This window comes from Podarcis melisellensis, assembly GCF_964234715.1.
Source record: "Podarcis melisellensis genome assembly, chromosome: 7".
Classification (NCBI taxonomy): Eukaryota; Metazoa; Chordata; class Lepidosauria; order Squamata; family Lacertidae; genus Podarcis; species Podarcis melisellensis.
This window is the reverse complement of record NC_138539.1, coordinates 84,165,376-84,176,244: the sequence shown is the minus strand read 5'-3', so window position 1 is coordinate 84,176,244 and position 10,869 is coordinate 84,165,376. Positions and strand designations below refer to the sequence as shown.

Below are 10,869 nucleotides of genomic sequence, written 5' to 3'. Positions count from 1 at the left end.
AGGAAGGCTACAAGGAGTGGCCCCTCCAAGTGCTTTGCCTCCATGCCCAAGGGGTCCACTTGCTCTGCCCCCACCCCCCAATGGAGCCAGGAGCAGCTCTGAACAGTGAGCATGCAAGTGCACAGCAGTACCCCTGGAGGCTCCTTCCTGGGACTGAGCGGCCCTGTTGCCCGACTCCTCCTTGCGCCGCATGTTCCTGCCCCATGGATCTCCCTCCAGCTCTTCTGCTGAAAGCCAAGGTCAGGGGGCTGAGCTGCGGTGAGCAGGCATTAATGTGCAGTACTCCCTTCTTTAAAAAGCAGAGACATCACCTTGCCGCCAAAGGTCCGTATAGTTAAAGCTATGGTTTTCCCAGTAGTGATGTATGGAAGTGAGAGCTGGACCATAAAGAAGGCTGATCGCCAAAGAATTGATGCTTTTGAATTATGGTGCTGGAGGAGACTCTTGAGAGTCCCATGGACTGCAAGAAGATCAAACCTATCCATTCTGAAGGAAATCAGCCCTGAGTGCTCACTGGGAGGACAGATCCTGAAGCTGAGGCTCCAATACTTTGGCCACCTCATGAGAAGAGAAGACTCCCTGGGAAAGGCCCTGATGCTGGGAAAGATGGAGGCCACAAGGAGAAGGGGACAACAGAGGACGAGATGGTTGGACAGTGTTCTCGAAGCTACCAGCATGAGTTTGACCAAACTGCAGGAGGCAGTGGAAGACAGGAGTGCCTGGCGTGCTCTGGGCCATGGGGTCATGAAGAGTCGGACACGACTAAATGACTAAACAACAACTCCCTTCTTTCAGTGCAAAGCAAACATAATCACCCCAAGAAACTTCCAGTCAAGAAATGATTGCTTTTATATTTACTTACTGTAAGTACCAAGAGAACTTTTATTCCATAGGATGCCAATAATAATAATAATAATAATAATAATAATAATAATAATAGTAATAATTTATTTATACCTCACCCTTCCTGGTTCAGAAAACCAGGTTCAGGGCAGCTAACAAATTTAAAACATTAATTGATGCAACAAAAAACTGCCTAAAATACAGTATAAAATGTGAATAACAATAAATTCAGAATTCAAAAATCAATTTAGGGGAAAATCCATCCAATAAACATTAGGTGATCACCAGATGATCTAGCTGGCTAAATTGGTTCTATTTGGGCCAGCGAAGAGATCAGGGAAGAATTAGCTGTGGGATCCCAGAGCGGGTAATCATCATAAAAAGGGGAAGGGGATAAATAGATAAATAAGTCTGTGACTTAGCAGGTAACTCAAGAAAGTGAGCTTTTACCAATCTGCTTCTATTACATCATATTACAAGAATCGGATAAATTCAAACCCAGAAGCTGCTACTGAATTTGGCAGTCTAACTTCACTACGATTGTGGATTTTGTAATGTGAACAGATGTCTAACAGCAGAACTTGAGCGGGAGCCAAGAAGGCATCTTAACGTAAGAAATCAGAGAGGCATTAACATAATAATTAACAAATGCTAAAAGCTGTGTTTTGAATCGGTGACCTGGAAGCGAGCTCCTCAAAGCAATATAGAATATGTGTGTATGCATGCGTGCATTTGTTTTTAAAACTCTATTTTGCCTTTCTTGTTTTCTTTAGAGACTTCTTACATATCTCCTTTCTCACTATCTGAGATTCATGAAGACCCCACAATGGATATTAGAATTAGTTAACACCGAAACCCTAGAGAAACCTTCACAAAACCCAGTGTTCTGCATTTGGATCTGAAAGAAGAGCTAAATTAAACCAGTGGAGGTTGTGTAAACCTTGTGAGACCTTCAGGTATAGGGCAATATATATGGTAAATTCAATCAATCAATCAGTCTTCCTTCTAAGTCTCTCCAATGTTTAGCAAAGGTGAAACAAGTGTCCATCAGCCAACAAGGCTTGTTCTTCAGGTTCTTATTGTTGTTGACACACATTTACTAATGAGAGATGTGGATCTTTCCTAATAACCTGATGGATAAACTCTGCCTTAGAAAACCACTGCTGACAGACAGGGCCATCACATGGTGGTGGTAAGTTCTGATCTACTAGAAACCCCCTCCAGGTCAACATGTGGCTCAAAAATTCCACAGCTCAGTGGTAGAACATTTACCTTGAATGCGGAAGGCCCCAATTTCTAATCCCTGTTGTCTTCAGATAAGAGCTGGGGAAATTATCTTATTTGGAAACTTAGAGAGCTACTACCAGACTGAGTAGACAATATTGAGTTAGATGGAGCAATGGTCTGATTTGATCTAAGGCAGCATCCTGTGGTCATCATTTTCATAGTTTTTAAAAGAAAGATTTCATCACCACGGCCCCGTAAAAATAAACATTCAATATATATAGAAACACAAAACCAGAGCCAATGTGTACAAAATAATTTATTACAGCATTACATCAGTTGGCATTATTTTACAGTGAATTTTTCATTCAACTATTGATTCTAAACAGATGTCAGAAGAGACTGTCTTCAAGGTAACTGTCTGTCTTGATAAAACTTCCCTTCTTGGATTTTGCATAGGGCCTAAGTAATATTACTTAAATATTTACATTAACCATAAAAAGGAAAATAAACTGGTTCGATTATTTTTCAGAAAATGGATTTTCTGTACAAGCCAGGGTGTATTTTAAGTTTGGACAGCAGTTTATATAAAGTTGTCATGAATAGCCATTGATGCCATGAAGTAAAACATTTAAGATGGTTGACTTAGAACTTTGATATGTTGTAGACATAATCCATTTGGATTAATGCACCAAAATACAAAGAAAAATATTAACTGTGATTTGTAGACAAACTAATTGTGCTCATTTAAATTTGTTAAAGTAAATATTAACCACTAATTGCTTTATAGCACTTAAATCAATACTTCAGCAAAAACTGAAGTTCACTTCTTGTGAGTTTTAACAGAGCTCAGCATCATATTTAAACATAACATATTATCTGGGATTGGCCACATTCTATGTTGTCGTACCCTCGCCCCCCCAAAAAAGTGGAATAATATTTCAAAATTTGTAAGCGGTGAAGAAACAAGTATCTAAACAGTAATAGCGGGTATTCAATAGTTCAAAAATATTTAATAAACAGTTCAAACTAATAGTTACGAGAAAAAGGAGGTTATAGCTTTTTTTAAAAAAAGCATACCAATTTAAAAACACAAATAAGCTCTCCGAATTAAGCACAGTTTCCATAAAATGCTTTAAAGAAACAGAAAATTGCCCTCACCCATAATTAGGATTTGTGCTTTGAAAGAAACAAATAAAAAAGCTGAAAACAATGGACAAGTATGATAACCCTTTTAACTTGCCAAGTTTGCTAATCCAAGTGGCTGTACTTATTTGAGTATGTAACAGCATTCATGTGAATGGTCAATCTCTTGTGTCCATGATTTTGGATAAAAAGATCCATAACTGTACAAATATAAACATAACCAGTATTATGCAGAGATAGATGTCTACATAAATATCAGCAGCTCCTGTTGAGAGAAATGAGCTCATAGCACAGGACATTTTCATTCAACTGCCTGTTTGAATTTTTCCAATGTGTTCGGAAGTCGAAACCCTGAACTATGGTCAACCAGTCTGGAAGAGAGCACAATCCCATTCATTGCTCGGCTTTAAATTTCATTGGACAGCACATTGTGATGAATGGCTGTATGATTGATCGAGGCAAAGCTACCATCATCTTCCTTCGTGGGAGAGACAAATGCAGATGCTAAAGGAAAGAGTTTGTGGCAGGCCAGCCGATACTCATCACTCTGGGCGGGGCTGACTCCAAAGCTGCCATCAAGTAAGGATTCCAAAACTGTTGTTAAAGTCTGAAGATAGAAAAAAAGGATTATTTTTAAGTTGGGGTGTCTTCCACAAAATAATCCCAACAGAAACACCCCTCCCTATTAGCTCCTCTCTCAAGTGTAGGGCTGCTGCTGCTGCTGCAATCTTTTTTCTTTTCCACTGGAAGTCAAAATACTGTTTTCTTCCATGTGTTATCCTCTAATAGGTAAGGTAAAGGATCCCTGGACAGGTAAGTCCAGTCAAAGGAGACTATGGGGTTGCAGCGCTCATCTCGCTTTCAGGCTGAAGGAGCCGGCCTTTGTCCACAGACAGCTTTCCAGGTAAGGTGGCCAGCAGGACTAAACCGCTTCTGGTGCAACGGGACACCGTGACGGAAACCAGAGCGCACGGAAACGCTGTTTACCTTCCCGTTTATCCTCTAATACAGGAGTGGATAAGCTTCGGCTGAACTGCAACTCCCATAAGCACTAACAAGCATGGCCAATGACCAGGGGTGATGGGAATTGCAGTACAACATAATAATAATAATAATAATAATAATAATAATAATAATAATAATAATTTTTTTATTTATACCCTGCCCTTCCCAGTTCAGAAAACCAGGCTCAGGGTGGCTAACAACAAATTTAAAACACTTAATAGAAGGGCTAAAGCAGTGGTCAGCAAAGTTTTTTAGCAGGGGACCGGTCCACTGTCCCTCAGACCTTGTGGGGGGCCGGACTATATTTTTTGGGGGGAAATGAACAAATCCCTATGCTCCACAAATAACCAGGAGATGCATTTTAAATAAAAGCACACATTCTACTCCTGTAAAAACACCAGGCAGGCCCCACAAATAACTCAGAGATGCATTTTAAATAAAAGCACACATTCTACTCATGTAAAAACACGCTGATTCCTGGACCGTCTGAAAGCTGGATTTAGAAGGCGATTGGGCTGGATTCGGCCCCTGGGCCATAATTTGCCTACCTATGGGCTAAAGGTTCCCCACACCTGCTCATGTACATGTCACCTCATGCACTATTCACAACAGCATACTATCTAGAAACTTCAGTTTCACAATCGTAATAATGAATTACCTTCACATTTTTGTCTATCATCGTTTCATCTAGTTTAGTCGCAATGCCAATAGCTTTCTCTTGTCTTGAGTTGTCCAGGAAATACATCATCTTAGCACCTGAAAAAGAAGTGGCATAGATTTATGAACAGGGAAACCGTTCAAAGGGAGAACTTAATGATATGTTTTGCTTCAGTTTTCACTAACGCTAAACATGCATTGTGCACATTGTAAAAAAACAAAAAACAAACTTGAAATCATAGCAAGGCAACAAGGACTGTCAAATCAGCAGGTTACAACAGAGCAAAGTCCACCATACTGGATTCAAAGAAGCTCAAGAAAGTAAATTCACCCATACAGTGGTACCTCAGGTTAAGTATTTAATTCGTTCTCGAGGTCCGTACTTAACCTGAAACTGTTCTTAACCTGAAGCACCACTTTAGCTAATGGGGCCTCCTGCTGCCGCCGCGCCGCCAGAGCACAATTTCTGTTCTCATCCTGAAGCAAAGTTCTTAACCTGAAACACTATTTCTGGGTTAGCGGAGTCTGTAAGCTGAAGCGTATGTAACCTGAGGTACCAGTGCACTGTCATCAAAGGCCACCCCATTTTATATCACTAGGTCCAGCCTAAGCTGCAGTAGGGCCAGAGAGAAGCCAGCAAAACATGACCTCAATTATTCTGAGGTTCTGGGAGGGGAAAAAACCTTACTTCACTCAGAACCGGGTATTTGACTTCAAATTCTCACTGCAACCATTACACGTTGAACTCCAATAAGTCTAAATTAAAGGCGAACCATGACAGAAAATCTGAATATATTTTTTATTTGCCACAGGTACTAAAGCAATTAATGAAGACAAGAGAAAATTAAGTTCAATTACCCACAGTTACCTCATTAAAGTAATTTAGCTTTGTAATTTGGCTGTGTATTTAACAATAAACATGACTTTTAAAGGGCAGCAAATGTAGCAAGATCCATGCTAACGACCTGAAATTGTGAGTTACAGTTCGGAAGCCACTAAGAATAGACACCACACAAAAGAAAAAGATAATAGAGTAAGAAAACCCCATGGGAAAGACCTGAAGACGTAATGGGGGAAGGCATTCTAATAATAGAAGACAATGGGGACGACAGATATGGAAATCCTCAGCCCATAAAGACTGGTGGTAGACTAAACACATATATAAAACTGCAAAATGATGAAGACAACAATTAGCAATGTTTTTTCAAGTTCTCAGTCTTCATTTAGGCCAGGCATGGCCAAACTTGGCCCTCCAGATGTTTTGGGACTACAATTCCCATCATCCCTGACAACTGGTCCTGTTAGCGAGGGATGATGGGAGTTGTAGACCCAAAACATCTGGAGGGCCAAGTTTGGCCCTGTCTGATTTAGACTTTCCTTCCTTCTGAACTTGGAAGTGATAATGCTAGGAATCATCTAATGAAACTGACCAGCAGCACATTCCGGACGGTGGAAGGGCTGCTTCACCCAAGTTATGGAGTTCATTGCCACCAGCTGGAGTGTTTGCCAAATTCTCCAATTCATGGAGAAGAAATGTACCATGGCTATGAGTCATACTGATTACATGGGACCTCCATGTTCAGAGGTACTCCGCCTCTGAATACTAATGGCTGTGGAGCAACAGCAGATGAGAGATGCCCCCTCCACCGTCCTGCGAAAACCCCTTAATCCCAATTTTATTTTATTCTTTGGTAAATTTGCAGAAAGATAAACACAAACCAATACATAAATTTTAGAAAGGGGCAAGATTAGACACGGACACACAAAGCATTGTTTTTAAAATTCAAGACTCCTTCCTTTCCGTGAAATCTCGCGAGAGGAGCGCTCTTTTCCTTTATCTCCTTGGAGCCGCCAAGATGCCTTCAAGGCTGAGGAAGACCAGGAAACTGTGAGGTCACGTCAGCCATGGCCATGGTCGTATTGGTAAGCATAGAAAGCCTCCTGGAGGATGTGATAATGCTGGAGGTCTGAACCACCACAAAAATTAACTTTGATAGATACCATCCTGGTTATTTGGGAAAGGATTACCACTTGAAGAAAAACCAGCACTTCTGTCCCCCCGTCAACCTGGAAAAACTGTGGGCGCTTGTTAGTGAGCAGACAAGGCTCAAGTATGCCAAAAATCTAGCCGGATTATCACCTGTAATTGATGTTGTGCGCTCAGGTTATTATACAGTCCTGGGCAAGGGGAAACTGCCCAAGCAGCCTGTAGTTGCAAAAGCAAAGTTCTTCAGCAGAAAAGCAGAAGAAAAAATAAAAGAAGTTGGTGGAGGTTGTGTGCTAGCACTTCTCTATGTGCTCAGATTTAAATAAACATCGTCTCAGCTTAAAAAAGAAAAATCAAGACTCCTTGCACTCTGTTCCGCTTCCCCTTTCTTCCTGCCCAGGGCAGCCCTGCCCTCTGTCTGCGCCTCAGAGCCGATGTGTCACACCAGGCTGGGTGGGCCTCCACAGCCCCTCCTCCTTGCCTGCTCTCCAGCAGCCACTTTGAGCAGCCCAAGGGATGAGGCTAGCACCAGCGACCAGAGAGAGGAAATGGGATGCTCCCTTGCAGTGTCACAGCTCAAGCCAAGCACCGCCTCCTCCTCCCGAAGCTTGGCGGTGGCAGCATAGGCAGAGGACAGGGACATCCCGGGATCAAATAATAAATCCGGAATGGCTTTCGTAATTTTGGCACTGTCCCTGGAAAATAGGGACACTTGGAGGGTATGGAGTGAATAAACCAGGAAGTCTGTAATGAGCCAGAGCATCTTGTTTTATCTCAACGATTGTCACCAGCTTTAGAAGACAGAGGACCTTAAAGAACTTGAATTCATGGTGCCTGACCAACTTCAGGCTGCCTTCAAGCCTTCTTAGGAGCCTCCCAGAGGTTTATGGTTGTCAGTGAGGAGAATTCACCCCTCCCATATCCAAGAATCTGCTGATGTTCTCTGCTGATTCTTCAGAGAGGAGGGGCTGTTTCTGCTCTCTACTTATTCCGCTCCAGCCTCACATCAAAGTGTCGGAGAGAGAGAGACTAAGTGTTAGAGAGAGATCGTGTGTATAGATAAGGTTGCTGCTAAGAGCAGCTGCAGACACTCAGTGCAGTTCAGCTTTTTCGTTTAGACCTCATTTAGCTCTGTATATAGTTGTGTATTTAGTTGTAGATACAATAGAGAAGATATTCTACAGAGCTGCTCTCCGAGTCGTTTATGCTCTGCTATACTCTGCTGTGCGACGACTGTCTTCTTGTGGGAGTGATTCCGGTGCTCACAACTCTAAGCTGTGAGTCCACAGCACTTGGACCTGTTCCTGTGCAGAAGGTGGTCTCTGGAAGTGCTACCCAGCTCACCTAGCCCAGTCGGGGCTGAGTGGATGAGTCCAGTTGGTGACACTGGCTCAAGGGCGATGCTGACAGTCAGGGGCAGAGTCCTGGGCTAGATGGACCTTTGGTCTGTGGAGCAGGGCTCTTCTCTTGAACCTGCTTCAAGTCCTACAATAAAACACAGGCTTGGCATAATGTCATCCTTTAAAACACAAATAAACCAACCTGACAGCAGATGCCGTATGGAGGTAGAATTGCGTCTGAGAAATTCTTCGTTGAAACTTTCCAAATCTTTACTAATAAAAATCTTCTGCATTTCTTGGGTTAGGACTTTGTTCACAATTTCTGGCAAATTACTATGATCAGACACTAAAAAAGCAAAAACAACAACAACAAAGCACATAGTTGTTACCATCTGACAAGACTGTACCTCAGTGTTCCAAGCACAGTTTTACAGCATGATTTATCATATACAGCAGATTTATCATATACTTACCACATTTGGAGAATTTAATTAAACATTCATGTAGCCACGGGTTATTACTGTCAATAGCAAAAGCTCTTTTAACCGACTGCAACATTAAGAGAAACTTTCCTGCATACAAGAATAAAGAACTAGTTTTTATGATGTTATTTACATTTGAATAATCTGTTTGTATTGCTGTGTTACAACCATTCTGCACACACACTCTCACTCATGTGTCACATGCAAAATAAAGGAGACCCCTATTATTTATATATGCACCTGACAGCTTACGAACAAGGCAAGGCCAAGTCCCTGCCCTATGGGGCTGCCAGGAGCTGAAGTCAAATGTGGGTCAGCAATAAAAAAATACAGTGTCAGAGAAGTTAACTCTTTATTCAGAGAAGCCCCAAAAGCGCAGGCCTAGTGGTCCGAGAAACTCTTCCCAGGAGATCTTGCCCGAATGAGGCAGCTGCAAAGACTGAAGGCCCCACTGCTCTCCAAGGCTCCTGCTCTCCAGGGTCTTTCCCAAGCAGTCATAGACTGTGTCTGTGCACAGCCAATCTCTGTTCTGCTCTTCATTTCTCTGCGTGTTCTAGATGACCAGGCGGAGAGAAGTGGTTGCAGCAGGACGGGGAGACTCCCTGGCTTCTTCAGGAACCTGTCTCCCCTCTGCCTCTTGACCATCTTCTCCAGCCTCTGCTTCAGCCTCCGAGTCTGAACTGCTCTCTGCCACTGCTTCTTCCTGCTCGCTAAAGCCTGTTACCTCTTCTGCTTCTGACACCTCCCCCCCCAATCTGCTCCTTCTTCTCCCTCTGACCTCTCATTGCCATTCCATCACCAGTCCCCTGGCTCTGAGCTTCTGCGATTCTCTTGCAGGTCCCCCAGCTGATGCCTCCCACCACTCCTCTGTGCCCAGCCAGCCCATTACAGGGGCTTACAACCAAGAAACAGGCCTGAGGCAGACAACAGAGAAGGGGCAGGTGAATGGAGGCAGGGGTAGACGGGCTGAATGCGAAGTTATTTAAGTCATAGAAGGTTATGAGAATGATGACAGCGTAGCAAAAGCATCACAGAAAAGGTGAGGAGGAGGATTTGAATGAAGTAGGGGAGATGGTCGATGGGGAGGAAGTTTCAGGCGTAAGTGGCAGGAAATAAGAAATGGTGTTGTCTGAGGTGGCAGGAGACCTTTGGACACCCGAGGATTGTGGAGCTGGACCAATGAAACCAAAATACAGGAATATGTTGGTATATAAAAATGGAGAGACAAGGGGGTGGGGGGAGAGGGAGGTCTTGATAAGAAGCTTGCGCAGAAACTGGGAGCAAAAAGGGTGCCAGGGCAGGGATTTAAGGACAGGCATTATGTGCAGAGAGCAATAAGAAAACTGAATAATTTGAGCAGCAGTGCCGGACAGTTGTGACCAAGGTGAGACAATGGAAAACCCAGTAAGTCAAGCCCAGAGATGACTAGTGTTTTTGCAGACAGGTAACCTGAAAACTACCGAATAATGGATAAATCTACACATGTAACTATGAAAAAATCATCCTGTTATTTCACAATCCTGTTTCACAATTACATATACTTTACCTTTCCTTAAATAAATGTCAAATGCTAAAAGATGTGTGTCTATGTTATCAGCCGCAAGATTCTTAAGTGGTATAAGGAACTTAATAGCTTCCTCTAATGGATTGCCAACCTGCCAAAAGAAATTCAAATTAGTTATAAACTGAAGTCATACCAAAAAAGTCTCTAAAGATCAAGCTTGCAATAATCTTACTGATGTATTTTTGCACACAATGTATTTAATAGTGTTTATCATAGTTACCCGCCCTTCCAAAAGACAGCTAGTCAACGAAACAGATTGAGTTGTATAAATACTTAAGAAGGAGCTTGGCATCTTGGACGTAACTTTGAGCCATCCCAACAACTACAATATAATGGTACTTTAGGAATTACAAAATGCCCAACAGCTGTTCGTTTTCTCCCCGGGATCCACCCTATAGAGGGAAACTGAAAGCAAGTTTCAGGTTAACGGGCTCCCTGCTTTGTCATCATCACTGGGCAGAGAACTTAATGCCCTACCTAAATGACCCCATTGTTATTCAGACAGGGGATTTCCCAATGTGACTGTTCACTTCTCCTGCAGCAAGGAAGATGGGACAAAGTTGAGGGAACAAATGTATGACCATAAAGCCTACTCTTGAGAACAACACTCAATAGACGAAA

The 10,869-nt window shown here is 42.6% G+C and overlaps 1 protein-coding gene and 1 pseudogene across 2 annotated transcripts in view; one reads left to right on the top strand and one right to left on the bottom strand.

The window, feature by feature from the left end:
- Positions 1 to 2,368: 2,368 nt before the first annotated feature.
- The window catches only part of NAA16 (N-alpha-acetyltransferase 16, NatA auxiliary subunit), a 37,299-nt gene continuing 28,798 nt past the window's right edge, over positions 2,369 to 10,869 (bottom strand). The window contains exons 16-20 of the mRNA XM_081917775.1: positions 10,231 to 10,339; positions 8,676 to 8,774; positions 8,405 to 8,548; positions 4,877 to 4,974; positions 2,369 to 3,820 (exon numbers count right to left, since the gene is read on the bottom strand). Of these exons, the coding sequence (XP_081773901.1) occupies positions 3,620 to 3,820; positions 4,877 to 4,974; positions 8,405 to 8,548; positions 8,676 to 8,774; positions 10,231 to 10,339 (651 nt within the window). The 3' untranslated portion in view covers positions 2,369 to 3,619. The remainder of the gene's footprint in view (positions 3,821 to 4,876; positions 4,975 to 8,404; positions 8,549 to 8,675; positions 8,775 to 10,230; positions 10,340 to 10,869) is intronic.
- On the top strand, positions 4,981 to 8,397 carry LOC309373591 (large ribosomal subunit protein uL15 pseudogene; annotated as a pseudogene). Its single transcript has one exon. The product of its transcript is annotated as a large ribosomal subunit protein uL15 pseudogene (transcript).